Source organism: Melopsittacus undulatus, chromosome 6, assembly GCF_012275295.1.
Source record: "Melopsittacus undulatus isolate bMelUnd1 chromosome 6, bMelUnd1.mat.Z, whole genome shotgun sequence".
Taxonomy (NCBI): domain Eukaryota; kingdom Metazoa; phylum Chordata; class Aves; order Psittaciformes; family Psittaculidae; genus Melopsittacus; species Melopsittacus undulatus.
The window spans coordinates 58951735-58979729 of NC_047532.1; the positions used below are offsets into that span (position 1 = coordinate 58951735).

The following is a 27995-nucleotide window of genomic DNA, read 5'->3' on the forward strand; positions in this document are numbered from 1 at the left end:
AAAAGATGGGAAAACAGGATGCCTTTTTTTTTTCTTTTGCCACCCATAGGCCAGTGATACTCGCCTGTCCCTGCAAGTGGTGCTCCTGGGACAGGGTTCAGAAGCAGGGAAGCTGACCAGCCCAAATGAGCTTTTTATATCTTAGCGATGCTCATTTTCATGCTGCTTTCAAGCCCTGCGCCTGGTCCGACTGGTGCTGGAGCCCAAAGATCCTGAGCTGGGGGTCCTCTCGCAGGACGGGGAAGAAGGGAGCACCCATGGAGACTCTCCCACAGGTTCAATGCACCCTCTCGTGGCGAGCAGCCATGGCGGGTGCCTGGGCAGGGTCGGGGTGTCTGTGGGTACTCGCTGTTTGGGGCTCGGCTCCTTGGCATCATACCCAGAGCACGCATAGCGACCTGCCAGCCATCCCATGGGAATGGTTCAGGGAGCTGGTTTCTCTAGGCTCAGGACACCCCAAAGCACTCTCCACCATTTCCCATGGGGTGTCCCCACCTCCCTCCCCCCCTGCTTTATGCAGGGAAAAGCAAGAATTGACACAAAATACTCCGAGTTGGCTTTCTCTCAGACGGGACCAGTCTGCCCTTTTTCTCCCTGTGAGGAGCCTGCAAAATAAATCAGCGCTTTGCATAAGTGGAGCCCTGGGAATGTATTGCTAAAACATCAGTGCTCAGGAGCTTCACACATGCGATTTTTAACAAGAGAAAAGCAGGTTTTTTTCCTCCGTAACCCTTTAACCCAGGGAGGGATTTCTCTGGCCACCCAGTTTCCTCCCTCCCACCGCCCAGGAGCTAAATCTGAGCTTGCCGAAAGGTGCCTCCCCTTCCTCTCGCCCCTTCAATACTAGCCCCCAGTTGTTTTCCCTGCAGAAGCGCTGCACTGCTGGTGCCAGTGCCTTATCCAGACACATCCTGCACCTCTGGGCACAGAGCAGGGCAGAGGGGTGCTGCGGGGTCAGGATGCTGGGTGTCCCCGGGGGGTGGGCACGCATTGTCGCAGCCCTGTGGTCCCTATTCCCAAGGAGTCCTTGCTCCCACCTGCTCCGTGCGTGCTGGCTTTGGCTTCCTGCGACTTTAAAGTTCCCTCGGTGCACAAAGGAAAAGAGGGAGGAGAAAGGGTTTCATCATCACTCCCCAGAGCAGACTTATAAAAACTTTGCGCTCACACTGCCTGCCTCACTCACAGGCTCACAGGGGTTTCGGCACTGACTGTGCGGGCTGCGAGGAGCAGGACAGGCTAGAGAGGGACGGGACCCCACGCACAGCATTGCTATTTGGGGCTCCCCGGGAAGCCCCCATGATGGGACTCCACCCCGAAGCCAACAAGTCCCCAGGTGACGTCCCCGAAAGCTCTGGCACCTGCTCCCGGAGTATCTTCTGCAACATCAAGGTAAGCAGCCGAGCCGGGCAGGGATGCGCCCGCTTCCCTGGTGGCGAGGGAGGAGAACACTTGCACTGAGAGCAACCCCAGCCCATCCCATGGATCCCTGCATTCCCAATGCAAACCGCCAGTAAAACGAGTGCTTGCTTAGTGCTTGCTAAGATGCAGAATTTGGAAGCCAGCTCCTTGGGCAGTACTGGATAACTCACACTGCTGAGGTGAGTCCTGCTCGGCACAGGAAGGGCTGGGGGGCCCGGCTGTGTTTCAGTGGTACCTGGTACAGTGTGCGGGTGCTGTGCTGCGTGGAAGTGGCGTGGGCAGCTCTTCGTGAGCTGTGGGGTTTACCCAATGTGTCCAGTACACTGTGTGCTGCTGCTTAAGGAATGATTAACCACATCCTGGTGCAAAAAGAAAACACTGTCCTATCATAATGCTGACTTGCTTTAAAAACCTTGGTGAGGAGGGCTTTTGGAGTGACAGAAGCAAAATCTCGGCAGGTTGAAGTGGGTTTTCTGGTGTTGGCTGCCTGGTTACTCACCTGCCCCTATTAGCAAGAGCTGTCATCTGAAAGCCGGTTCTTGCCTGAACTTCAGGCTCTTAAGCTCACTGCCTGCATGGGAAAACACCAGCCCATGGCCACCTCTTGTGTTTTAAACCCTGCTTTTACACCATCCCTCACCCTCTTTTTTTGACCCATGCAGCACATTTTGGCCCATTTTGGATGGGCACTGGGACTGCTGCATGTGATGATTCTTGTCCCTGGGACATCCGCATGACAGCCAGGATTTCCCTGGGACGGGGAAATGTTTATGCCTCTCTTGGCAGCACCTCCACACATTGGCATTCAAAGCAGCTGGGTGCAGGTTTGGGAATGGCAGCTCCCAGGGTTTTTGCAGCTTTGGGTACATAAGAGAGGGGACACCCTCTCCGGGACCCCTTCCTGCTGCTGCTGCCCATTGTGCCCAGGGCTGGGGTGTGATTTCCCACTGGTGTTCTTGACTATGAGTGTGTTGTTTGTGGCAAGGAGGGGTTTGTCAGCACTTCCCAGCTAACTGTATTCCAAGGAGTGTGCAGCCATGGGTAGGGCACTGTGATCCGGGATGGGTTTGGGGTTTATTTGCCACCCATCTTTCCTTGCCTTCCATGAAGGATGGCACTGCCCACTGCTCTTTGGGCTATGCTTGTTTGTGGCTGGTTTCTGGGCAAAAAACTTCCACCAAATCATGGTGGGGGCAGCCAAACTGTTCTGTTGGGATGCTGTGGGAATGATGTAAGGTATAATGGGGCTGCCCCCAATAGGCTGTTCCTCCTCTTCCAGGCTCCCAGGGCTGGAGGCATCATCCCAGATGATGTCTTCCAGCCCTACCTCCCACTGTGCTATTCCAGCAGGTGACTTGATGGTCCCTTTTGGCTGTGAGCTCCAGGAGGAAGAGTTATCCTGTGTAATTTAGGGCTGCTTCCAGCCTGCTCTGAAAGGGACTGGTGACCTGACCCCTCCTCTGATGGAGATGCAAAAGGTGGCCCTGAAGCCCACCGACTGCTCCAGTAATTACTATGGCTTGGAGTGGGTAAAGTCACCCCAAAACCGAGCCCTTCTTGCAGTTCATGCTGTTTCCTGGAAATGTGCACAGCTCCCTTCAGCTGTGTGCTCACAGGGCAGCGTGCACAAATATCCTGGATCTGGACAAAACATCCCAAAACTTGATGCCTTTTTCAGGATACAAAACTTCAGGGTTTGAAAAAAAGCCCCAGCAAATACATGTTAATCCATTTCTACATCCTACAGGTAGGATGTGGGCTATGGGTGCCCCTAAGGGAAAACTGGCATGTGAGAATAAAACCGCTTCTGTTTTAAAAAGTCAACAGCTCAACACTGGCATTGTGCAAGTGTGTTAAGGAACAGTTTGAGCTTTATCAAAACATGCTCGTTGGCACCAGAGAGATGATGTGTACCATCTGGAATGGTGGGGAATCAGAACAGCCATCCCTTGGAGAGAAGTGCATGCTTTTAAGAGCAAATGTATATAATTGACAGACAGTGATGTTCCCCACTCTTTCCTGAGCTGTTCATTCTTCCTCTGCTGTGGCATTTGTGTTAAGAGTCTATATACATTTAAAAAACAACTGCTTCAAGGTAGGAAAGCACTGGCCTGTGAGCAGTTGTCTATCCATCCTCTCAGCCCCCTTGGATTAATAGAGAATCTAAGTGTCATTCATGAATTTGCAGGTTTGGCAATTTGTTTTGTTGTGAATGGGTCATCAGAGGACAAGGCATACAGTAAGCATCTTGGTTTATATGGCTTTATAGCTCTTGCTTGATATGAGAAGCCATTGGTGCTGCACATACCTTATTATCTCAAGTCTTCATCCAGCACCAAATTGTGTGGGAAACTGCTGGTACCATCCCATACAGAGACAGGTACTCTATAAAGGAATTAAAATTAATAAGACCCAGCATCCTCATAGAAATCGTAGCAGTTTCTGACAGAGACAGTGTTTCCAGCACAACAAAATCCCCCAGCTGTAGCAGACTCCAAGTCTTGATCAAGAAGTTCATATTTAATCCATAAAGCTCACATGCCAGGATCACTTTTGGAGTGTCTTTTGCCTGGCTGGTGCCAAAATAATGCATTGCTTTGCTATGTTAACCATTGCACTCTTCCTTGCTCCCAGCGATGGGGACCACCGCCTCCCTGCACTGTTTCCTATTGCCCTTGGGGTGTTTTTCAGCCCTAGCCCCATTGCTACTGATATTCAGAGGTGTGGGAGCATGATGATGCTGGAGATGGGCATCAGAAAGGGAAAGGTCCTGGTGGAAATTAGCGGAATTATAGAATCCTGGTTTGGATTGGAAGGGGCCTTACAGTTCATCCAGTATAACCCCTTGCCACAGGCAGGGGCACATTCAACCAGGCCAGGTTGCTCCAAGCCCCGTCCAACCTGGCCTTGAATACTGCCAGGGATGGGGCAGCCACAGCTTCTCTGGGCACCCTGTGCCAGCACCTCAGCACCCTCACAGAGAAGAGCAGGATGGGGTTGGCAGCTCTGGGGATGGATGGTATGCAGGGGATCGCTGCTGGGGATGCAGGAGTGGTGCAGAAGCAGGTGCCTGGGGAGCAGGCAATGCCCTGTGGATGTGGGCACTGGCTCATATCTGTGCTCTGACACAGCAGGCATTTACAGCTGATCTCTGTACCCTATGGGAATAGGGTTGGTGGCAGTTCCTTGTTGCTGCTGTGAAAGTTACTCCCTGTTACATGTGGGTATTAATGGCTGCAGCTAATACTGCAATTACTCCAAGTGGCACCAAGGCTCTGTCTACACTGATATTTAAGGCACCGCCTGGCTCAGTCAGCAGTGTGTTTGCTATCTGCACTGGGTTTTGTAGCTGGAATAAACCTGGTCGTTGTGCTTATGTTTTTGAGTGCTCTCTCAGATGTTGCTTGAACTCTGCTAGAAGCCGGCTGTTTGTCTTGAATTACCTTAAAGAGAGAAAGCGGAATGCAAAAGGACCTCAGGTTTTGGAGCTGGGAGGTTGCTGCTGAGCACTGTCCCCTAGAAGAAGTCTAGAGCATCTCAATAATCCTACAGAAGTGGTGGACATGGGTGATGATGAGCAAGGACATCATCCTTTGAACTGAATGGAGAATTGAACTTTGAATTTCACCAGAGCTTCCAGGCTTGTGCTGACCGGCACTAGGATTTTAGGAGGTTGCAGTTGTGCTGCTTGGCAAATGCAGGATGATGCCAACCTTTGGGCGGACGCCAACACCCGGTGACAATGGGGACACTGAAGACCTCAGAGCCTAAAGGAACAAAAGAGATTTGAAAGGTGGAGAGGTGGATAGTTAGTCTTTTTGATACCCATGCATGGCCCATCAATGTCCCTGGGTCCAGAGTCCTAACTGCTGTCTCCAATCATCTTGTCCATGCCCATCTTGCCCTTTCAGACATCCACTGAAAAAGGATTATATCAAAGCTGTTATGTATCTACAGTGCCTCAGATATTTTGGCTTCTTTGCCTTTATTGTCTCTCCCATGGTTTTGCGCTGTTTTTATTGATAGCAAATTGCTTGTTCAGGATCCCCAGAAACACGAAAAGGAGGAGAGCTTTATAAATATCTTGTTGCTTAGTCGAGTTGGACAGGTTTCAGCTGGAAGCCTGTTAGCTGGAGAGTGCAGGGCAGCAGAGCGAAGTGGTTGGGAGCACAGGCAGGGGGAGGCTTTTACCCTGTGACTGCCCAACATGGAAGAGGAAACAGGAGGATAACAGAAAGTTTTTGTCACTTATGTCAGCTGAAGGGAGTCCAGGGAGAGATTTAAAAGCCTTAGGGGCAGATTTAAATTAGGTGTTATATTGGGATAGGGAGGGGAATGGTATGGAAAAGTGTAGGGAGGGGGGACAGCAAGATCAGGAGGGAACTATGGACTCTCAGAGTGCATTAAGATTTGACATCATCCCAGGGTGAAGATGCTGGGGCATGTGGTGTGCAATGGCCAGAAGTGCGGCTCTCTCCCCTCACTGGGGAGGCTGAATGCCTTCTGCAGAAGAAACCAGAGCCTTGCCTTGGGTTCTGAGGTCCCAGCAGCACCAGGGCAAGTTTTTTGTCCCTTCCTTTAAAGGGACTAAAGGAATTTGCTGAGATGAGTGTATTTCAGAAGCCTGGAGATACAACAGTTGTGATCTCATGTCCTATTGGAAAAGAGTGTGAATTGCTATTATTAGCTGTTAGCAAGAACAGGAGATTCATCGTTGGTCTGAAGACGGTATGGCTGTAGGTTTGGAGAGGGAAGCATCAAGAGGAGAAAGTCATTGTTGATTAGGGCCATTGACTAAAGCACAAAAATCAAAGACTATTCCAATACTGGGCATTGTGCAAGGAAAGGTGGCAAGCTGGGTGAGTATTTGTAAGTAGCAAAGAAGCAAGCTGAGTCATTAGGACAAATGGGGTTGCATGGGGAGAAGGACCTGCTATGACCAGGGTCTTCCAGCATTCCTGGTGATGGTGCTGAACAATGTCAGAAAGCAAAGATTGGGTTTGGATGGATCGGACTATGTGTTTTTGTCTGGTTTTGGTGGAACTGGGTTTCAAGGGGGAAGAACTGCTTGGCCTTCAACCCAACACCAGCAGTGGGATAAGGAAAAAGATGGGGAAGAGTCAGACGGTAAAACAGGTTGGAAAGTTTAGTGGGATCAAGGTCTAGGAGACATCAAACAAGATAATTTTATGAGGGGTGAGGTGGTTCAGTGCCCAAATACAACCAAGGAGTGGTCAGCGTAGATAAGATTACCATGAGCAAAGTGGGAGAGGAGTGTTGCTGATAGGGAGCAGGAGGCACGGCTGCGGGTGTTCGAGAGGAGTGTTTGCATACGCTTGTGGGTCAGGGAAAACACAGTCAAGCTGAAGCTGCCTTCAAGGAAATCACAGTTAGATCCTGATGTACCATAAGGAAGAGAGAGCTTTGGGGAAAATCTGAAAGAACAAAGACCCAGCAACAGAACTGACCTGCACACTTGGTCTGGTGGCAGGAAGAAGGAAGGCTGCTTAGTAATACACCTCGTAGTTTGCAGGCAGGAGGGTTTTCTCACCAGAAGCTTGGGAAGCAGCAAACCCTTGCACCCCACATGCTGTGGGTCTGGTCTCAGCTGTCCTCCACAGCCAAACCCCTCCGTTCTGTTTGACATCTGCAATGGACACCTACATGTTAAGGCAGGGACATGTACTTATGTCCTGGAGCACTCCCTCTACAACAGCTGAGCAAAGCAGGGCTTGCATGGACCTTGCAAGGGCATCGGGATATGGCATAGGGAAATACCTTGTGTACATTTGTTGCAAAAAGAGCAAACATTGTCTTTGCATTTGACAATTGAGGGTTGTAAAGCGTGGATTACTTGGCAGCAGACAGTCATCACTGCAACCCGTAATCTGGGCAGCGGTGTGCTTCAGGCAATTCCCAACTATTGTAACATTTTTATGCCTTCCTTTCTTTCTTTTTCCAGTAGAAATATAATCTAGGAGCCAACTCCGGCCACTGGAACATGCTCCGGGCTCAGGGATGTACTGTGTGGCAGAGGATTTGGTTACTCCTGTGGAAATGTTGGGGGGTTTTACATCTTTCACAGTGCTTTTTGATCTATAAATCCAAGCAGCTGCATGTAGGAAAGAGATGCCAAGGAGGGGTGTGTTTCCTTATACACGTCTGTATACTTTTCATTTCCAGCTGATGTATTTCTTTTGGACTGAGTGATCTCAGCCGTTCTCCTGCAGGAGGATCTCTTAGCGTAGTGAGTGTTGATCATACACAAGCTCTAAAATAAATATCCTGTCTTCCACTATTAAGATTTGGGGGATATTCTTATTACTTCCCAAAGTTCCACCCTCCTGTCTTTCCCCCCCCACCCTTGGAAGCTCAGGAGAGTAAAGTGGAAGAAGCCTTCAGAGGTGGGCAGGTTGGGGTCTCCTGCTTGGGGCCATGACTTTCCACTATGGGAAAACAATATTGCTTTGTCCCTCTGGAGCCCAAAATGTAACTACAACAGTACTGTGCAGAGAGAAAGAGCCAACATAGAGACTTTACTCCTAGGCCTCTCCAAACATTTACTCCAGACAGATTCATTTTGCACCTTCCTGCAATGGCTTCTCTTGGCCCCATCCTACCTCACTGTCATCAGTCACACAGGAGCTGTTTGACAGGTTCTGTGAGGATCTCCACTCCTCTTTACAGCTCCCCAAGCAGCTCTTGTGTCCATCTAATGAATTAATCATAAAGTGACAGACTGGTTTGGGTTCGAAAGGGCCTTAAAGCTCATCCAGTTCCAACCCCCTGCCATGGGCAAGGACACCTTCCACTGTTTGTTGCCCCCACAGCTGGATGCAGGACTGCGGATTTAATTAAGAACTCCAGGAATTAAGCCCTGTCTCTTTCCATCCCTGCCTTTCCATCCATCATAGCAGTGGTGCTGCTATGGGAAGGCTGTTGGGCACAGGGATTAGCATAGATGCATGTACATGAGAGCCAGGGCCAGGAGCCGCCAGTGCTTTCTCCTCACAGGTGAGCAGCATCATCAATCTCTTTGCTGTCTCTGTCTCCAAGCAGGGCTGCCAAGTAGAAGACATTTTAAAATGAGGTAGGGTTGACTCCGGACATGAGTGCCAACACCACAGCATGAAGCTGTGGAAGCAGAGCAAGTTAACCCTTAAGTCACTCCTCCAGGTGGCAGAGAGGAAGGGAAAGTGACCATATCACACATAGTAGCATCTTCCCAAGCCCCTGGTTCCTGCAAAGCAAAGCCAGGCTCCCACCTAGAGGAGTCTCCTAGATCCTGGAGGAGTCTCCTGGAGGCCCCATAGAGGCAATTCACTGCTTTGAAATAAAAACAAACCTGACTTTTTTTACCTGGCTTTGGGTCTGACCCATGGCCAGTATATGCATGCTGGGGTTATCAAGCATTTCTTGTTTGTTTTGTGGGTTTCTTTCTTATTCAACCCAACTTACCAAGCATTTCATTGGCTGACTCAGTGACCAAGAGATGCTCCTCCAGCATGCCCCCCTAAAACACTCTTTTGAAACAGCCCACCTTTCAGAATAGGCTTTTCTGAAGTCCCGTCTCTGTGTACCTGCTTGGTAAGGCCAGTGACAGTGTTGACAGTGCATTATCTTAAGTAAGCAATAGGGAAAGAGAGAGCCACAAGATAAGGGAATACAGCTCACTTGACCCATTACATGACATGGGGTACTGCAAGTGCCTGCTGCTTACCAGCACTGCCAGCAACAGTGCCTGCTCCCAGTGCACGCATCCAGCCCCCGGAGCAGCCACCTCCCTCTGACCCTACAAGCTTCTGATCTCAAGAACACCCATCTCAAAGATGCTTTACCCCCTGGCTCTGGCTTCCTCACCCTTGTCTGCTTTATAGGTTCAGCACAAGGCTGGGAGACCCCCTGTCTCCTCCCAGAGCCTTACCTTATTCCCTGCTAGCTTCAAGGAAGTGCAAAAGGTGCAAGTGGGTCTTTGAGGTGGATGCAAGGGCTCAAACATCATCTTGGACATCTCCCATGTGTGCACCAGCCACTGTGGCCATACCTGGCATCTCATAGGGATGCCTTCATGTCAGTGTTGGACCTCAGCCTTGCTGCTGCATCCTCATACCTGGGGGCTGCTGGCAGCCCAGCCTGCACCCCTCTTAGCCCCACCATTTCGAGCACTTGTTGAACATGTCTCCTCTGGAGGAGGTTTTGGTTGGGATTGACTGAATAGCTGCCAAATCTCTGCTTTGAATATTGAGAAGTGTTTTCCAGATTGGAGGGGACACTCCCCTCTTTTTCTTACCAAAAAGCATTGACCTGGGAGGTGCCCCATGAACTATATGTCTGTGAGGGACCTTCCCCCATGTGTTTGCTTCCCTTTCAAATGAAGTACATCTTGGAAAGGAGTCAAGTGTCTTGTATAAACAGCCTGGAGTCAGGATTGGTCAGGCACTCCGAAGGAAACGTGGGGATGATTAAGAGGGGATTTTGTATGTGTGTGGGGGGGTGCATGTGGACCTCTGGCCCCTCTGTGTTGCTCCCTGTGATTGCTGCTTGCCTGCAGCTCCAAAAATACACCGGGGTCTGATGGAGGCAGCCTGGCTGCAATAATCACATGGTGATCCCAGGTCAGGACAAAAGGAGAAGGTGGTGGATCCAGCTTTCACCTGTAGGACTATGTGCTAGGATGGGTATTTTTCATGTAGGAGTCGATAGCTGGAGGGTGTAGAGGTAATTCTGCTTCAAGAGCTTACTCTCAGATGTTTCACTTCCACTTTGTCCCGGTCTGGGAGAGTTTCCCATGTTACGCTCCACATCATCACTCTGCGGCTTTATATGGGGGCAAAATCCCAGCCTGGGACTTTGTCATCTCCTGCTCAGCTACTGTGGTGGCAGATGCCTGCCTGATGCTATCCTATCTGCTGACACCCCTCCAAAATGTGGCCAGGAAGTTCATGATGGCAACTTGTCCCTGAGACCCTTCTTCCCTCTTACTATGTTTCCAAGTTGTTCCCAGCCTGCCCTCACACTACCAGGGCTCCATTTGCTCCTTCATCTCCATTCTCTTCTCCCTGACTATCTGTCAGCATTTCTCCCATCTCTTGTGCTTTTAGATACCCATCTGTGTCTTCTGCATGGTGCTATCCTGCCTTACTGGAGAAGCTTCCCATAAGCTCTCTTCTGCCCTATCTTTGAACCAAATTCTCTTGCTGTTGCTGGAGCTGGTTCTGTATCCTCTCTGCTCCCCAAAAAGCTACTTCACAGCATTTTTATCCCTTGTGTTGGATGGACAATTTAGTTCTTATTCTGGGTTGGGGATTTTTCTCCATACAATGGGTCATGGCTCTGAGCACTACCGCCGTTTCAAATAAATACTAATACTGAGCATTGCTGCTCTCCTAGCCAAGGACATAAGGAATTTGTCAGCCCTGCAGTACCTTTGATCCCACATTCATCATCTTGGGCTTCCCGCCATTATCTTTGTGGGACACGCTTCCGGTATTCAGCAAATATTTGATTTCCTGTAGATTTAAATTAAAAGACCTTCTTTCCCCCCCCCCCCCCTTTTTTTTTAAATTACTTTAAAATACCTTTGGCACCATGTGGATGTGTTCCATTCCAAGAAAAATAAAGGAAAACTGTTCTGGCTAAATATAGATCAAAAGACACTTGTGAACTGCCTCTTGCATCCCTGGCTGTGAGCACTTTTCTCTCCCAGGCCACCGGGGCTCTTTCAACCACTCTCCTGCCCTGCCCTATAAACCCTCTGTATTCCCTCCTCTGCTCCGGGGAGGCTGTGCCTCCCTCCAGCTAGGGTTCTGGCCGAGCTCACAGCCTCACTCGAGGGCAAGATGCTGTTTTTAGACCGCTACAGAGGTTTTCCACGAGTGAGGCTGCATTGTGCATACTTCTTGCTTTCCCTCTGGGGCTTTTAAAGCCCCTTTTAAACTTTATCTTGCAACACGCCTTGGAGCAGGTTCTGTTAATTAAAATTGGCTTTGCAGCTGAGTGGATCCAAGGGACCAACTGGAAATACTGGATCACAGGTAGTCTAAACCAGTACAGCTCCCTTTCAGCTGCCACACACCAGCCCCTGTCCTGGCTCTAACACGGAGCACAAACTGAGTCAATGCAAAGTCAAGCCTGTCTCATTCATCTTTGTACAACACAGGAAGGGACATGAAGCTGTTGGAACAAGTCCAGAGGAGGCCACAAAGATGCTCTCCTCTGCTATGGGGACAGATTGAGAGAGCTGGGCTTGTTCAGACTGGAGAAGAGATGGCTCTGGGGAGACCATAGAGCAGTACAATGGGTCCTCCTAGGGCTCTTGAGGGTTGCACAACAGTTGCAGCAGTGCAAATACCAATGAATGTTAGTAGCAGTAAAACAGAGGAAAGCAAAACCAGAATTCATTGTCCTGTCTTCTGAGCACTGCATCACTCCTTTTGCAAAGCGAAGTTAACCAGGGACTAAGCCCTTCAAGTAGATCTGTTGCATGTCAGAGATGCAGCCATGTTGGTCAGCTTGTGTCCACATGTGCACGGCTGTCAAATCCCTCGCATGAGACATTGTCACTAGCACTTACACACCACTGGGGCGCTACCTTTGTACTAACTGGGATGGGACTTTCCTTTGCCCACAGGTGTTTGTGCTGTGCCATGGGCTTCTCCAGCTCTCTCAGCTCCTCTACAGTGCCAACTTCAAGAGCAGCCTCACCACCATCGAGAAGCGCTTTGGGCTCTCCAGTCTCTCTTCAGGTTTCATCTCTAGCCTGCATGAGGTAACTGAGTGAGAAGCTTGTGTGGGGGCCATGAGGGGAAGCCAGTACATGTTGGGGGGTACCTTACCAGAATAGGGTCTTAGGGTTGTTCACACCTTGGCCATGCCTACGTGTTCTGGATGAAGCACTTGGACACCTCTTCTCACTTCACTTCTACTGTACCACATGGTGAGAGGTTGAGCATAGGGTTATGTGGTGAGGACATGGCCTTGGAGAGTGGCAATGAAGAGCAGGTTGCTTCAGAAGAGACCATTTCATGTATGTCTCCAACAGAGACAAGACTGGGAAGCAGAATACATGCAATGTGATTCTTCTCCCTTGATTACAGTTCTTACAGCTTTTGTGAAGAGCATTTTATTGTGAGTAGTATCCACACAACTCTGTGAGCAATTTCAAGTAGGAGTATCAGTTTTCATAGGTTTCTTGTTGCCTTAAGGAATGAACCTGGCCCGAGTCATTCCAAGCTTTCTCTAAAAGGAGACCTGGGCCAGCAGTCTCTCCAAGATCTAGCCTTTTTCTCCAGTGCTCCCAGCTCCTGATGGCCTTATGGCAAAGGACTGACTTTCACTGGCACATTGCTGAGCTGGCTGAGTATTTTCTCATGAGCACTTTCTACTTCCTTACTCCTCTTGAATATGTTTTCTAGTTCCTTTTGTCATGAATTGTATCCTTTCTGGCAGCTCTTCAAGCCCAACTAGGAAAAGACATGCTTCCAGAGCCTTTCTTGTGAGGGCACAGAGAAAGAAGTGCTTGTGGGCAGCTCACCTTCCATGCAGCTGGTCTTTCCATATGGGATCCTCCACCAAGAGGCTGGCCACTGGGAATTCTCCCATGTCCTTGGGGAAGTAGATGCCCAGGTCTTAACACAACCATTACCTACATCTTCAGTTTAAAAGACTGGTTCAAAGCCTGTTGAGAACAGTGAAGGATTTCCCACTGATTGTGACTAGGTCCAAACCATGGAGAGAAAAGACACCCAGTATGGACATTTGTAACATTGGTAACATGAACTGACATAATAAAGCTCTGCAGAGTGTCTCAAAGCTGTAACACATGTTCTCCTTGTCCACTAGAAAACTTACATATAAGAATTAATGCCTGGAGAAGTAATACCAGAGCAAACATCATGTAGAACGGTCTGTTACTGTGAGAATATAAAGGGAAAATGTCTGGCATAGGACATATGCCATGCTGTTAAAGAATAACAGCTTGCAGACAACAGATACGTCTTGATTTCTTTGCTTTATAAGAGCAGTTTCTGTGCTTTACTCCAGCTCTGTGTGAGCTGCTATGCCTGTCCAGGACCACAATCTTTTTGCTTGATGGGTGCAGCAATTTCAGCAACAGGGACCACAAACAGACGAACAAGGGAGCCTATGTACACATAAATTAAAAGTATTCTTAGCCATACATGTTGAGGTTAAAATAACGTCCAGCTTGTCCCAAGCTGTCTAAGCCCACGTAATGGTCATTTTATGCTGTTCATCCACTTGCCTGAGTAAGCTGCATGTTTTCATAGCTTTTTAGCAGATCATATCTGCAGTTAAAAATGTCCAGAGTTACAAACATTTGCAATGAGCTGGACTTTGCAGCTGGACTTGTGTCTGTTTAGAGTCACAGGAATAGAGGCAATATGCTTCACTTCTGACTCTGCTTGGGGGAATTATTAGTTTATGCCATACCCTATTGGTGGTGGGCAGGTGTGGGTGCTGAAAAAGCCCCAACCAGATCACAGGGAGGATGTGTGGATGACTGTCAATGACAACAAAGGGTGTGCACAGGTGACAGAAGCCAAAGAGCTGGCCCACTGGCTTCTGATGAGAAACAAGCACTGACTCGCTGTGAGTGTGCAGGATGGGTATGCTCTTGTGGGGGTCACACATCACATGGCAAGAGAGCTCTTACACAGCAATGGGGGATCAGCTATAGGGTATTGACCTCCTCCACAATGTCTTCTAACATCCCCCCTGTTTCACTGTGCCCACTCCAGATTGGCAATGTGGTCCTCATCATCTTCGTCAGCTACTTCGGCAGCCGAGTTCATCGCCCGCGGGTGATCGGTGTGGGGGGGCTGCTGCTGGCGCTGGGAGCATTCCTGGTTACCCTGCCCCACTTCCTATCAGGCCCCTATGAATACACCACACTCAGCACCGGTAAGTACCTCCTCCTTATCACCATGAGCTGCCCAGCACAAATCCATCCCCAGCTGTCCTGGGCTGGGTTACCTGTACCTACCCAAAGAGGGGTTGTATCCGCAGAAGATTTGGAGGGAAAGAGTTAGGGCAGAGATTTGCTATTTCATTCCTGAATTCAACATAGCTTTGCACCTCCTTCTGAATGCAATAACTTCATTTGGGATCCCTACTGCCTCTTTTGGGCATGTGTTCCAGCCGTTGTTTCAGGCGAAGAGAGCTGCAGTCATGGTAATGTACTTAAATTCCCCATAGATGCTCCTGGAGGCCTCCAGAGGGAGCAGTCTGTGTTTCAAGTTCAGCAGACAGGATCTCCTCTCCAGGCTGCTCAAAGCCCCATCCAACCTGGCCTTCAGCACTGCCAAGGAACGGGCATGATGACAGCACTGTTATGAATGATGAAATATCATTTAACAGTCAAAAAAGAACAGCCAGGGAGAGAGTGTGAACCACAGCTGCAAGTAGAGTGCTGCTGGCAGGGCAGCAGATTTGGGATACCTTGAAGCCCTGGGATGCAGGAGATGCTGGTTCTGCTGCTGATGCCCTGTGTAACTGTGGACAAATAATTTCACTTCTGGTTCTTTTGGGCACTGTTCCATTTCCTGAAGGGACTCAGAGGCTCTGTAGTACCTTGATACTGAGGCTTTGTGCTCTTCTGAATGCTGAGCTGGATTCATACCCAAACAGCTCTTGCCATATCAGTCTTGTTAGGATGGCTCAAGATGTTAACAGCTGTGGCACTGCAGATCAGGCACAGAGGTATTGCAGTGTGAGAAGTGAGGTTGTCTCCAGGCTGCTGAGCAGTATGTGGGTGATAGAGCAGAATTAAGATCTCCCGTCCTCAGGGCCTGTTCTGTCTAGCCAGTAAGCCTTATGATCTGTCCTAAGAAGGTTTTTACTGGTGTAACTGGGCAGACTTTGGGAACAAACCAGTGTGTATGACAACAGCTCCAGTTTTCTGTGCAGAATGCAATATGCAGAAGAGCCTGCATCACATACCACAAGGCTGGCTTTGGACTTCCCAAAGCAGCATTAGCCCCTGAATCCTCAGGATGCTAATGCCTCAGGAGCCTTAGTCTCCTTGGGGATTGCCACCTCTGAAAACCCTAAAACATACTGGCTCTGCACCAAGTTGTTCCCCCCATACCTGTGCCACTGAGGGGGATGGCAGTGGTTGCAGCAGTGCCACCAGGGAAAGCCTTCCACTTCTAAGTTAGAAGATTCTTTCTCCTCCTTTTGAGCCTCATGCACTGCATCCTAGCTTCATACGCTGGGCTCAGGGAGCCTTGGCTGAGCCAGGGAGCTGCTGGGTAGCCTTAGGCTAGCTGCTGCCTTTAGCTAGGTCTTGACTTTGATGCACATCAATAGAATGCAAACCCCAGTTACAGTGAGGACAGAGCTGTGCACAGGTGCCTGACAAACCTCTGCTCCCATCAAAGGGTTAGAGATCCTCTGGCTTTGCTCTCCCCCATCAGCTCTGGGAAATCTGGCACCGTCATGGCTGATGTGCAAGCACAGAGCCCATGAAATGTTATTAAAAACGATGGCCCAGCGTGGGGCTGAGAGTGTGCCAGGGCTTACATGGGAATATGAAGACCAGCTCTGTGCTGGCTTGCAGCCACCTCCCTGCTACACAGTCTCATATGTCTCCATGTTTTCCAAGTCATACAGTTTGGAGAGTGGATCAGGCATCAGATGCCAACTTTTCTGACAGCTTAAATTCATTTGCAGGGGTAGGAACTGGTCAGGATTCAGGACAGGGGTTTCTCTTAGCACAAAGGAAACAAGTCATACGAGCAGGTATCATCCTGCTCCCTGCCTGAAGCCATAGGTGTCTTGGTCCAGTATTTACATCCCATGAAGATGTTCCAGTCGTGGTTAGAGTTTGGATGAAAGCCTTGAGCAGGGTGACATGTCTGGACTGTATGAAGATGTAAGACCCTTGTATTGGAAAGAGGTGGTCTGCTGAATGGCGATTCAGGGGCAAGATGTCCTGCCCAGGGCAGCCAGGTTGCCCCAGAGAACATGCCTCTCTGTTCCTGCCCAGGTACCACAAGGGACAAAAGACCAAAATCAGCCATGGGTTATTAGGTTTGTCCTCATTAAACAAAGAGCAGCCTCACTGTACAGCACACAAAGCTCTTGCTTTGGCTGCAGTATAATCTTTATTAGAAAATTAGGCTTCTTCTGTCGGGCAATGTAAACCCTTTAGACACAATGCAGCTTTGAATGAACTCACACAAGGATTTTGTGGTGACCTGCTATTAGGAATGTGCTCCTGCACTATGCCAATGGAAACTCCTGATCACCTGAGAAATGTGTGTCTGTTTGCTTAGAAGTGTAGAAAATCCACAGTTATTACCTTAATAAGAAAAATGTGATAGGAATGATGAGCTAATGAGAAAAAGAGAAAAGCCAGAGTGGCAAGAGATAGCATCAAAAGTCCAGGATTTACTCTGTTTGCTTCATAATGCTTTCTTTTTGCATGACAACCAGGTTTTTTTTTTATCCGTGAATATTTAGGCTTTCCCACTGGCCTTGATACCTTCCCAAAGGAAGGGAAAAGTGATAAGAACTGCTAAATAAAAGGAGCAGTCCATCTGGAATCCATCAGTGTGTTCCGACTCAGCAGCTCTGGGAGATCTCCAGTGTTTAGGGATTTATTGTGGGAGGAGGCAGGGGATGTGCTCAGGATTATAATGCTCACTCTTCTCCCTTTCAGGTAACAAAAGCCAGGTCCAAGCTGAACTCTGTTATGCAGAGAATAAGTTTGTGTGCCCAAACACCACTCAGGATCCTCAGAAGGAAGCCAGCAGCATATGGGCAATGATGGTCATTGCCCAGCTGCTGGCTGGAATTGGGACAGTCCCTATCCAGCCCTTTGGGATATCCTATGTAGATGACTTTGCAGAAGCAAACAACTCCCCACTGTACGTTGGTAAGTTTGACCATTGCTGTATATTGTTTTGTTTCCACTGGACCTTAGAGGTGAGATGTAGAGGTGATAGGTAGGAATGCTTTTCTGGAGAGGAACCTGCAGACAAGGGTTGAACAGCCAGTGGGACTCAGAGGAGATCCTCCCCATCAAAAGGTTGGGCTGTGTCCCCCTCCCCTTCGTAGTCAGCTGTTTTCTGTAGGGTTGTATGAGTGGTGTGGGTATTAGGAAGCTGAAGAATCAGGGCAAGGAGATGAGATGGGTGGGCTGGGGGTTCTATGTTGCATCTGTGAGAACCCATGTCATCCATACGGGTAGAGAGTAGGAAGGAAACCTCATCAGAGGCCATCTCCTGCTCTTACTGAGCATCAGTTGATCATGGTTGAAGCAGAGGTATGACAGCCTGCAGAGGCCACTTAGCCCAGCTTTTGCATCAAGGCTTCAAAACTGACATTTTTTTACCATGGAATCAGTGTCTGCCTATGAGGATTCCCAGCCTCAGGAGGACTTCCTGACTGCAGATGGGTGCTGGCTTCCACGTTAAATTTCTCTTTTTTCCCTGTGAATGGCAAAACCCACCTGGTGCTGGCCTGCCTGTGTGAGTTTTAAGCTCAGTCCATCAGTTATTTAAAATGCCAATTCCTCCTGGTACCAAACAATGTCCTTAAAGCAGCCAGAGGCATCAGACTGATTTAGGAATCGAAAGCAGATGTTCCAAAATAAGGTAAGCGCTAAAGGAAAAGGAAAGCCTTTGGAATTGGGCTCCCAAGGACAGGCTTTGGACAAGCACTGGAGTGCTTGGCAGGGTCTCCAGACCCATCCAGGCATGTTGTGCTCCAGTCTCATGCTGGAAAGGGATGCTGCTCCACCTAAGAGCTCTACAGAAAGTCTTCCATGCGGGTAGTACTTGCTCCTCTCAGCTCAAATACAGTAGTCTGGGCTGGCAAAAGGAGGGAGAGAACTTCCTAGTCTTCCCTCTGCAACAAGGGGTCTCTGTTCCCAGGACTTCTGAGTGCACTTTAGAATCCCAAACCCACAGGTCCTGAAGATGAAGGAAAGTGGAACTGGCTTGTTCTTTGTAATATACAATATTATATATAAAAATATCTATACATTATATGCAAATATATAAATATAAATACACATATATATTATAATATACATATATATGAATATATATGATTCTATTATTCCAAATGTATGAAAAATATATTTTATATATATTTATGCACATATTCCACAACTTGGGCTCTGGGAATGTCCGTGTCAGGTGATATTGCTACTGAGTCTGAATTGCATCAGTCTTGTTTTGGTTTAGGTCTTAATGTCTTCCTATGAAAGGGAACACTATTGTCTATGTATGGGGTTAAATACTCCTTCTCTCATGACCCTGCTCTTCAATACGTAGGTTTATGTTGTAGAAGCAAAAGCACTGCCTTGCCCAATTGGGGGGGAAAATAAGAAAGCTCTTTAAACAGGTGCACAGCTGGGGCATAGCCATGGGATCAGGTGCTTTCATATCCAGTATGCTCCAAGGCTCCTGGCCAGCAAACTGCACAGGAATGGTCAGTGCAGTTCAAGCAAACTGTCTCTCTTTGAACATCGTAAGGAGGTTGTGCAGAGAGTTTCTTTCAGGAAGGAAACTTAAATCCTTTCGTTCCAAGAAGTCAAAAGGAAATATATTCTGACCTCACAGGTTAGGTCCATGTCATCTGTTTTTTGAAGGGGATAGTTCAGTTGAACCAAGGCGGATCTGCCAGCCTTTTTGCTCTCAGCATTTTTCACCTCCCACGAAATTTGCAGCAAGAGTCTTTGCTTGGATCTAAGGGCTGAGAAGGCTTTGTTTCCTTGGACTCCTGTAGGAGATGAGATAAAGGTCTCTGTCACCTGCTGAAGCCCATGTGTGCATGTGGCATCCTGCCGCTCTCTGTGGCTCTCCCTTTTGTCACAGTGAATCATGGATATTCATGGTGTAGCTGACAGCTTCTAGCACATCAGCAAAGCCTTGATTAGAGCAGAAGCAGAGGGACTTCTGCAGGCAGCTGCCTGCCCTCCTCCTAATCCTGTTAGATAAACACCATGTTCAGTATCTGAGCAATGGGAATCGTCTCATCATCTGTCGCTTGATAGAAGATGGGTTTCTCTCCTCTCCATGTTATAACACCATTTGTGCCTCATATGGGAAGACAAAAACCAAATGGAAGTTACTGTTCCCTTCTCACACTGATTCTGCTCCCTCTTTTCAGCCATCCTCTTTGCCATTGCTGTGTTCGGCCCTGCTTTTGGATACTTGCTGGGATCTGTGGTGCTGCGTCTCTTTGTGGATATTGGGAGAGTTGACATTGGTGAGTACTTCTCAAGGAGTGATGGCCCTCCTAAAAGTCCTCTGTGAGCCAGAAGGTCACTCTGAGAGATAGCTTCAGCCACCAGTACCATGAAGCCCCAAACGGCTCCCCTGGAAAGAGCCCTAGTACATTTCTCCACTCAATCTCCCCATGAGGAAGGCTGTAGATGGTCCTGAAGCAGAGCCCTGTGGTAGGGACATTTCAGTGTCCTACTCGTGGGGCTGCATTGAAACATTGGTGGGCATTACTGGGGTCTACCCACTGCCACCAGGCTGAGGAAGTATCCCACTACCCCAGCATGGTGGTGGAGAGGAGTAGGGGCATTCAGAGATAGAGAAGGCAACCACAGGGCAACCACTGCCCTGTGGGTGCACACGAAGGCTCGAGTCTACTTCTTCTCCTCCCCACCAGTATCTGCGAAGAGAGGGATCAAACCAACCCCACCACAAGGCTTATTTTCTTTATCTGTGGTGCGTGCTTATTATTTCTGGTAACTTAATCACTAAAGAATTCTCCCCAGCTCCATCATTAATGTGGCTTTTTCCTGTGTTTCCTTAGAGAGATCAGAGCTTGCCTGACATTTTTGTCCGGTGCCTGATAAGAATAATAAATGAACCTGGGGCAGGAAACAGCAAAAAGCCTTGGCTCGCTCCCTGCAGCGGCAGACGGATTTAGCAGCCTCTGCCTGGTCGCTCCATGATGACGTCCGAGCTCCAGAGTGGAGTGGTCCTGTTTGGGGAAACGGGGCGATTGTTTCAGTGGGGTGTGGGCTCCTCTCCTGCCGCACCCTGGCACAGAGCTCCCACCCGGAGGCTGCTGCTGGTTCCTTTCCCAGCCTTAACGTCCTGACGATGGGGAGATGTGGTCCCCATGCCAAGCCAAGCAATCCGCCAAGCTCCCGTGAGCATCGCTTGGCCCAGCTGAAGGATGTCTGCACTGGAGACAGAGCGGCTCTCACCTTCTCCTCCTTTTTCCGGAGAAGGCGCCTAGAGTTTCATCCACTCGGAAACCAGGCTCATTAACAGCACTCTTCTACCGGCACAGGTCTTTCCCTTGGTCTCTGCAAGCAGAGAGTGACCAAGCCTGGAACAATGGGAGTGCAGTTTGTTCCAGGAATGTAGCTGTGCCCCTTCCCGGTCACTGTCTCAGCTCAGCATCCCTGGCAGGCAGAATGGTCAAAACCTACCATAGGCCCCCGGCAGAAGAGGATGGGATCAGGCTCCCATAGTCACCTGGCTGGCTCAATGGGCAAGAGTTAAGCATGTGCCATGAGCATATGGCAGTGCTGACTAAATCCATCCTACAGTCATCCGGGAGGCTCAGCATGGTTCAGGTTGGGGTGGGAGCAGGGAGAGTGGAGAAGGATCCTGGCCAGGGGAAAGGTAGCAAAACACAATCAGGGCTGGGCTTGCTACCAACACTGGTGGGAGCTCCGACCTCCATCCATTTGCTCTTCCTTGCCACTGGAAAGACCCTTGGACTGTGCCCACATGGTCTCTGTGCCTCATCAGTCCATATGTGTATGGATGTTTGCCCCTTTCACCTTTAGATGTGCAGGAGCAAAGGTCTTAATGTAGGTCCTTGTGTCTTGCAGCTGCTGTGTCCCTGACACCAGGGGATCAGCGGTGGATTGGAGCCTGGTGGCTGGGGCTGCTGATCTCCTCAGGCTGCTTGGTGCTCACATCCATTCCTTATTTCTTTTTCCCTCGGTACATGCTGAAAGGACAGGTGAGACCACATCTCCAGGGGGTCAGAACATCTTGATGGCTGGGCTGTGTGTCCAGAGGAGAGGGGTGGGAGGGAGAAAAGGAGCCTTCAGCCCTTCTCAGATGTGGTTACAAATTCTCACAAGGGGAAAGTGGTTCTGCTGGTGATGGCTGTATCCACTGCAACACCCCTGGTGAGGTCACACACCCCTGATGCCAGCATCATCATCATCATCAGTGACAGTGCCTGCTCAGAACAGAGCATCCTGAAGAGTGACATGCATGGGACCAGCACTGGGTTAAAGCTGGGCAGAGAACTGGGGTGTGTGTGTGATAAACAGGATTTTCTTTTGGGAACAAATCGCAGAAAAGGGACAAATTTCCCATTAAACCACATTTTAAAAGCAAAATTATTAAAATGTTTCATTTCAGTGTTTTCAAAGCCAAGTCCCACTGGTTCAGTTTCAAAATTGTTTTGTTTTGAAATCATCAGTTCTTTAAAGGTCAAAATCAAAGCCAAAATATTTCATGATTATAGGTAGAGGACTCTCCAGGCTTGAGCTGACCTGTGTCCAACCTTCATTTTCAGACTTTGTGCAGGTATCTCATCAGGGTGAAGGAGAGAAAAGCTTTCCAAGTCCTTAAAACGTCTTGGATCAGGACAAGCTTTTGCCTTGCAGCTCTTCTCAGGAGCTGCAGTGATTTTTGAGCTAATTCTCCCCTTTGGTCTAATGGGGATCAAATGCATCTGGGGCAGATCCTGCTCTTTTTGAGCCTTGCTGCGTGCCGGGATGGTGCCAGCCATGCATGTCTTCTCACCGTGGGTTGCTGCTCTTTCCTCCCTCCCCAGGACTCGAACATGGAGGCCGGCATGCTCAGGAAGATGGAGAAGGGGATGGCTGAAGAAACCTCCCTGCTAGAGTTCATAAAAAGTAAAGGACTGGCTCATAAAGGCGAGGGCGAACAGGGCCTCAGGCCATGCTGGCTGGGTGGAGATCACCTCACTGTTGTTTTCAAGCTGAGGGTGTTTCCTGGGAGCCGCTGAGCCCATCGATAATGTCTCATGGAGATGGCCAGGACAGCTCAGGCACCAGGAGGGCTGTAGGATCCCCTTCCCTAAGGACTATGGGAAGATGGACACAGCCTCCCTCTCGCCATAAGGCAGTGGGGCCTGAATTCTTTCTGAAAATTGGTTTGAGGCTCTTAAAATGGCATGAAAACACTAGGTTTAACCCACAGCTCCAGGAGAGGGCATGGGACTTGCTGGCACCACCAGCCGCTGCCTTGGGGAGGTCACTGCACTGCAGCTTACACTGGTTTGTTTATGCATAGCTGGAACAGACTTGCATAGGGATGTCACTAATGAGACCAGTTTAATGACTTTTTTTAGCTCCATGATGGTTTCTTTCCAGCTAAAGCCCCTCCCTCCTTCCCTCTCCATCCACCAAAGTCATATCCTGGAGCTGTCAGCTCCCTCTGCCTCACCGGGCTTTGATGAACAAAGATGATCCTGTCTTTTCTGGAAGTGAAAGGCTAATTAGAGACCAAATAAACAGAGCTGCTCCTGGGGAGCCTGGAGTCAGCCTGCCTCTGCTGAAAGGGCAGGGGGACACAATGTCCCACCAGGAAAACACAGTGTTCAGCAGGAGCCAGACCCTGTGCTTACACAGCCAGCAGAGCCCTGCCAAAACCCGAGGCTTTGTCTGTTTGCGCCACTCGAGGGTATGGGCCCTGCTCCAGACAAACAACTGCACTGTGGCTGCTAGGTGCTCCAGATGCTTGTGCGTTTGGAAAGCATGGGAGGAAGGCAGTGGGCAGAGCTACTTTCCACCTCGCTTCTCAGGGCACTTTGGCCATGGTCTGGGCCATGTTAGGGTGGCCTTAGACATCCCGTGTCTAAATTCATCCCCATGAACTCACTGGGAACAGGCTAAGGATGTGTGTGTTTTCCACAGTATGAATGGCTGATGTGAGGATCATATGGCTGAAATACATTTTACCTCCTGATTCCCTGTAGGATTCCCAAAGATCTTTCTCAAGTTGCTCCTCAACCCCCTCTTCATCCTCCTGGTGCTGGCGCAGTGCAGCTTCTCCTCGGTCATCGCAGGCTTGGCCACCTTCCTCAACAAGTTCCTGGAGAAGCAGTATGGTGCCTCCTCCTCATACGCCAACTTCCTCATTGGTGAGCAGCCGTCGTGTGGTAGAGAACACCCATCAGCAGGGAGCCACCTCCCCGTATTCCCCAGGCTTTTCAAATCCTGCAGGAGGAAGTCACTGGAAACTCATTCTCAGATGAGACCTAGGGATTGCCTCAAGGTGGCTGATGACTTTCCTGATTTGTCTGCAGCAGGCCAGGCTGTCCTGCAGCTCTCAAAGACACTCCACAGTTGTAGTTCATACAGTGAAGCAGCTCTGGATCACTCAGATGCTTAAAGACTGTAGAATCATAGAATGATTTGTGTCCGAAGGGACCTTAACGTTCATCCAGTTCCAACCCCCTGCCACGGGCAGGGACACCTTCTACTAGAGTAGGTTGCTCCGTCTCATCCAACCTGGCCTTGAACACTGCCAGGGATGGGGCAGCCACAGCTTCTCTGGGCACCCTGTGCCAGCACCTCAGCACCCTCACAGGGAAGAGCTTCTTCCTCATATCTAACCTGAATCTCTCCTCTCTCAGTTTATAGCCATCCCCTCTTGTCCTGTCATGACAGGCCTTTGTAAAAGTCTCTCTCCACACTTCTCGTAGGCCCCCTTTAGGTACTGATGTTGCAAGCTGCAGCAAGCGATTACACACCCCGTTTGATTAGCCAAGTTCCTGAGGCTGAGGTTTCTCATAGGTCCCAGCTGCCTTGGGGTTTGGTCAGTTGTGGGTAAAGGTGGGTCTGCAGGTTCTCCCAACCATCACCATGTCCACAAAGCCACTACTGCCACCCACTGCCCACAGAGAGGTGCTTGGCAGGCAGGACCCCCAGCTAATGCCTTTGTTCTTCTGCAGGAGCTGTGAACCTGCCAGCAGCAGCACTTGGGATGCTTTTAGGAGGAATCATCATGAAGCGCTTTGCCTTCTCCCTCCGGGCCATTCCCCGTTTTGCTGTGGTGGTGCTTGTCTTCTCCATCCTCATCTGTCTGCCCATTTTCTTCATGGGCTGCTCCACAGGGCGCATCGATGGGATCTATCCCCCCAGGTAACTGTGGGTGATTCCGTTGTTCTCAGCTCATTGTTTCTCCAGCTGACCTGTTTATCCGTGGGGTGGGATACATGCCAGTGGATGGGAAGAAGCAGTAGACATCACCATGCTACTGCTTGCTCCTTGATTGCGTATTCTGGAGGAGATCTAAGTGCTATACAGCACTGAAAGACTGGGAGGAAATTTATTCCTGATTTTCTGTACTGACCAAGCAGGGTTTGTTTTTCAGTCTGTATTTCTAGGGAGAAGTAAGTAGTATTAGTGCTCATGTCCACATTGGCATCTCGTGCGCTCCATTTGTTCCAGCTGGACATTACCTTTCTCCTCACCAGGGTGGAAACTTTTGGCTCTTACCATGTCTTTTTTTAAGATAAATATTGCATTTAGGCTCCTCCCCAGGATCGGACTCTGTTCCACGAAGTGCATCACGTTCATTTCCCAATGCACTGCCAGCAAGGGGCTTTTGTACAGATGTTTCCCTTCGCCAGCAATAAGCCTCCTGTCCCAGGGGCACGGTAGAGGGATGAGGAACAGGGCAGTCCATGTGCTTCTCCCACTTAAAAAACACTTAAATAACCATGGTGAAGGAAAGCAAAGCACTCTGCAAATGTATATGTTCTGAGATCCACACAGCATGCCCCACAAACTCAGCAGTGTATGGAAGCCCCTGAGGCACTGGCATCCCAAGCTTTCAGTGTGAGAGCAGGGCTTCAAATGTGAGGAGGCCCCCTCAGCTCAAGATTAGGTGCTGCAGATACTGAATTTTGGGAGGCATGTCGACCTTACAGTGTTCACGTCTTGCCACCAGTGTCAGTGTCTTAGCTCCTCTGGGACACACTAGTCTGAATAGGTTTTGCTGGTGTAACAAAGAAGCAATTGCATGGAAAAAGAGGTTGTTTCCTGATACTAATTTGAAACCTTCCCCCCTGCAATGGCAGCAGTGCATAAATGCCTTTTGCCTAGATCCCCAGGTAGCTGAGGACTATGTGGATGGGTTAACATGAGCTCTGTCCCATCCCTCCATGCCCAAGGGCAGGTCCCTGATGCCAGCTTCCTGTAGAAGACAGACCGTGCTGCTCCAGCGAATGCATTCCCCTAGCTAGTAAGGCAAGACAGGACAGATAATTTGGTTTGTCCTCTTGACTTTCACGCTGTTGTCGGGCTTGTTTGGAAATGAGCCCGCTTCCAGTTTCTGTCTGAATGGTGTTTCCAGCTGGGGCTGCTTGCACATCTGTTTGTGCAGTTCTGGATGGAGCCCAGATGTATTTCTCCAGGCATTTGGCTGTTTGGTTTTCAGCTGGGAAGGGGGAAAATAAGAAGTGTGTGAATGCTTGTTCGCAGACATAACATAATTACTGCTAAGAAGTTCAATGTACACTTGCAGAAGTACCTGCAGGGGATCAGGGCCTGGCAGAAGGCCAGCCTGCTGCTGGCAGTGTCCCAGCACAAATAGGATCAGGGAACCTGGTCAGCCAGTGAGAGGCATTTTACGTCCTTTATGTTCTATTTCTTAATTTTTGATGATCTTCTCTTTCTCCTCTTTTTTGGCAGTACATTGAGTTCCCAGCAGGTTAAGACACCGATGGGGTGCCACTGCTCTGAGCACATCTTTCACCCAGTGTGTGGAGAAAACAATGTAGAGTACATCTCCCCCTGCTTTGCTGGCTGCACAAACAGCACCACAGATTACTCCACTCCCAGACAAGTGGTGAGTAGAATAAGTGGTTTGCAAAGCAGAGCGCAGCTTGCTTGCTGGTGGCAATGGAGGCTGCAGCGATGCTGTAGGGATCTGACAAAAGCAGTAACAGGGTAAAGCTCAGTAGGCAGGGAGGTCTGCCAGAGGGGCTGAAGTCCTGAGAAGGACGATAGAGAATTGCTGTCATGCCTTGCGATTCTGCTTGAAGAAACAGGGATGGAGACACATCCCATGGCCATGCCTTTAAGGATCTGATGCTCTCATCAGTGTTCTGCATAGTAATGTGGCCTAGTGCATGACTAAAACTCTTGCTCTTGGCTTTGGGAGTTCTATGTTTTGTTTTTTTCCAAATGTTTCCAACAGATCTACAGGAACTGTTCCCTGATCCCTGCAGGGAGTGGGCTGTCCTCTGCCAAAACAGGCTCCTGTCCGCTCAGCTGCTCTCACATGCTCCTTCCTGCCATATTCCTCATCTCCTTTGCTGCCCTGGTAGCCTGCCTGTCCCACAACCCCCTTTACATGATGGTTTTAAGGTAAGCAATGGGCAGAGAAGGTCATAAGGCACAGGGGGAGCCCATGATGTAATGGGTTCCCCATGCTGGGATCAATGGGGCCTCTTTAACATGCAACAGGCAAAGAAAGATGCTTTACTCAATGCAGAGCCACGGCCGGCTCTGACCTCCCATGGCTTCTCTCCTCCAGGGTGGTGAACCAGGACGAGAAGTCATTTGCCATTGGAGTCCAGTTCTTACTAATGAGACTGCTGGGTGAGTGTCCATAGCCTAAGGAGGCTGGGGAAAGGCAGCAGCATGCTCAGAGGCTTGCTTGAGCCCCAGGAGGTGTTGAACCCTCTTGGTGACAGCAAGCAAAGCACGCAGGCTGGGGCAGCATGGGCAGCCTGACTCCATCCTCTCTTCTCCAAAGCCTGGCTGCCAGCTCCGGCCATGTTCGGTGCCCTCATTGACTCCTCCTGCATCTACTGGCAGAAGCAGTGCACCCAGCGCCGGTTTTGTGCCTACTACAACAACGACTTCCTCCGCAACAGGTACCCCTGCCACGTGTTCCCAGCAGGGATGGCCATGAGGATGATCCCCATCTCAGCCTGGTGCCAGCTGGGAGGTGCCACCTCCAGACATGGCATCTCCCTACTCTTCTTCCAACAGATACCTGGGCCTGCAAATAGGCTACAAGGTGGTGGGCACTATCCTCCTGGCCCTCATCAGCTGGAAGGTGAAGAGGAGTAAGGAGTACAACGTTCAAGAGAAGGCAGCAGGGCTGGTGTAACCCACCGGAGGACTGACTCCACACCCCCCATTACCCACTGCCAGTTCTTTGTCTCTTTTGGGTTTATTTTTCCTCCTAAGGGAGCAACTTCACCTTAGCAGCTCTGAGCTCCTCTCCTGCAGCCATCCTCCCAGTGAGGGATGCTCTATGCCAGCCCCATCCTGAGACCAGCTTCTCCCAGGCTCTCCAGCTGCACTTTGCCCATCACTTTGGAACAGGAGGCAGATGGGGACTGAATCACAGCCCCATTCTATATATTCAGAGAAGTGCCTGCTCTGGGCGATGGTCCCCACTCCAGCGTGATGTTTTCCAGCCAATGCCCTTCCTGGCTGGGATGGGAGCAGGGGAGACAATTGCCAACTCTTGAGTCTGCCCCGTGTCCCTCTCAGCCCGCACCCCTCACAGAGGTCAATGTGGACACTGCACACGTGAAGTTATGTGAAGTTATCACCAGGGGGTTGG

General features: G+C 49.7%; 1 protein-coding gene across 2 annotated transcripts; it reads left to right on the forward strand.

Moving 5' to 3' along the window:
• Positions 1-1142: 1142 nt before the first annotated feature.
• Positions 1143-27982, forward strand: SLCO2A1 (solute carrier organic anion transporter family member 2A1). 2 transcript variants are annotated; one of them, XM_005143083.2, is made up of 14 exons: positions 1149-1389; positions 12050-12187; positions 14178-14340; positions 17102-17317; positions 19561-19659; positions 21254-21387; positions 22216-22297; positions 23383-23547; positions 24361-24550; positions 26105-26261; positions 26613-26782; positions 26952-27016; positions 27174-27294; positions 27413-27982. In XM_005143083.2, the coding sequence occupies exons 1-14, from the start codon at positions 1297-1299 to the stop codon at positions 27531-27533; spliced, it is 1914 nt and encodes a 637-aa protein (XP_005143140.2). In that variant the 5' UTR covers positions 1149-1296; the 3' UTR covers positions 27534-27982. The 2 variants fall into 2 exon arrangements, with proteins under 2 accessions (XP_030899505.1, XP_005143140.2); XM_031043645.2 differs by lacking the exon at positions 27174-27294 and having other exon boundaries at positions 1143-1389; positions 27295-27435.
• The last annotated feature ends 13 nt before the right edge of the window (positions 27983-27995 follow it).

Excerpts from the sequence above, each read along its gene's own strand:
- SLCO2A1 (XM_005143083.2), top strand. The coding sequence starts at position 1,297 with ATGATGGGACTCCACCCCGAAGCCAACAAGTCCCCAGGTGACGTCCCC. Across the intron at positions 14,341-17,101 it reads ATACACCACACTCAGCACCG|GTAACAAAAGCCAGGTCCAA; the intron begins GTAAGTACCTCC and ends TCTCCCTTTCAG. Across the intron at positions 17,318-19,560 it reads CAACTCCCCACTGTACGTTG|CCATCCTCTTTGCCATTGCT; the intron begins GTAAGTTTGACC and ends CCCTCTTTTCAG.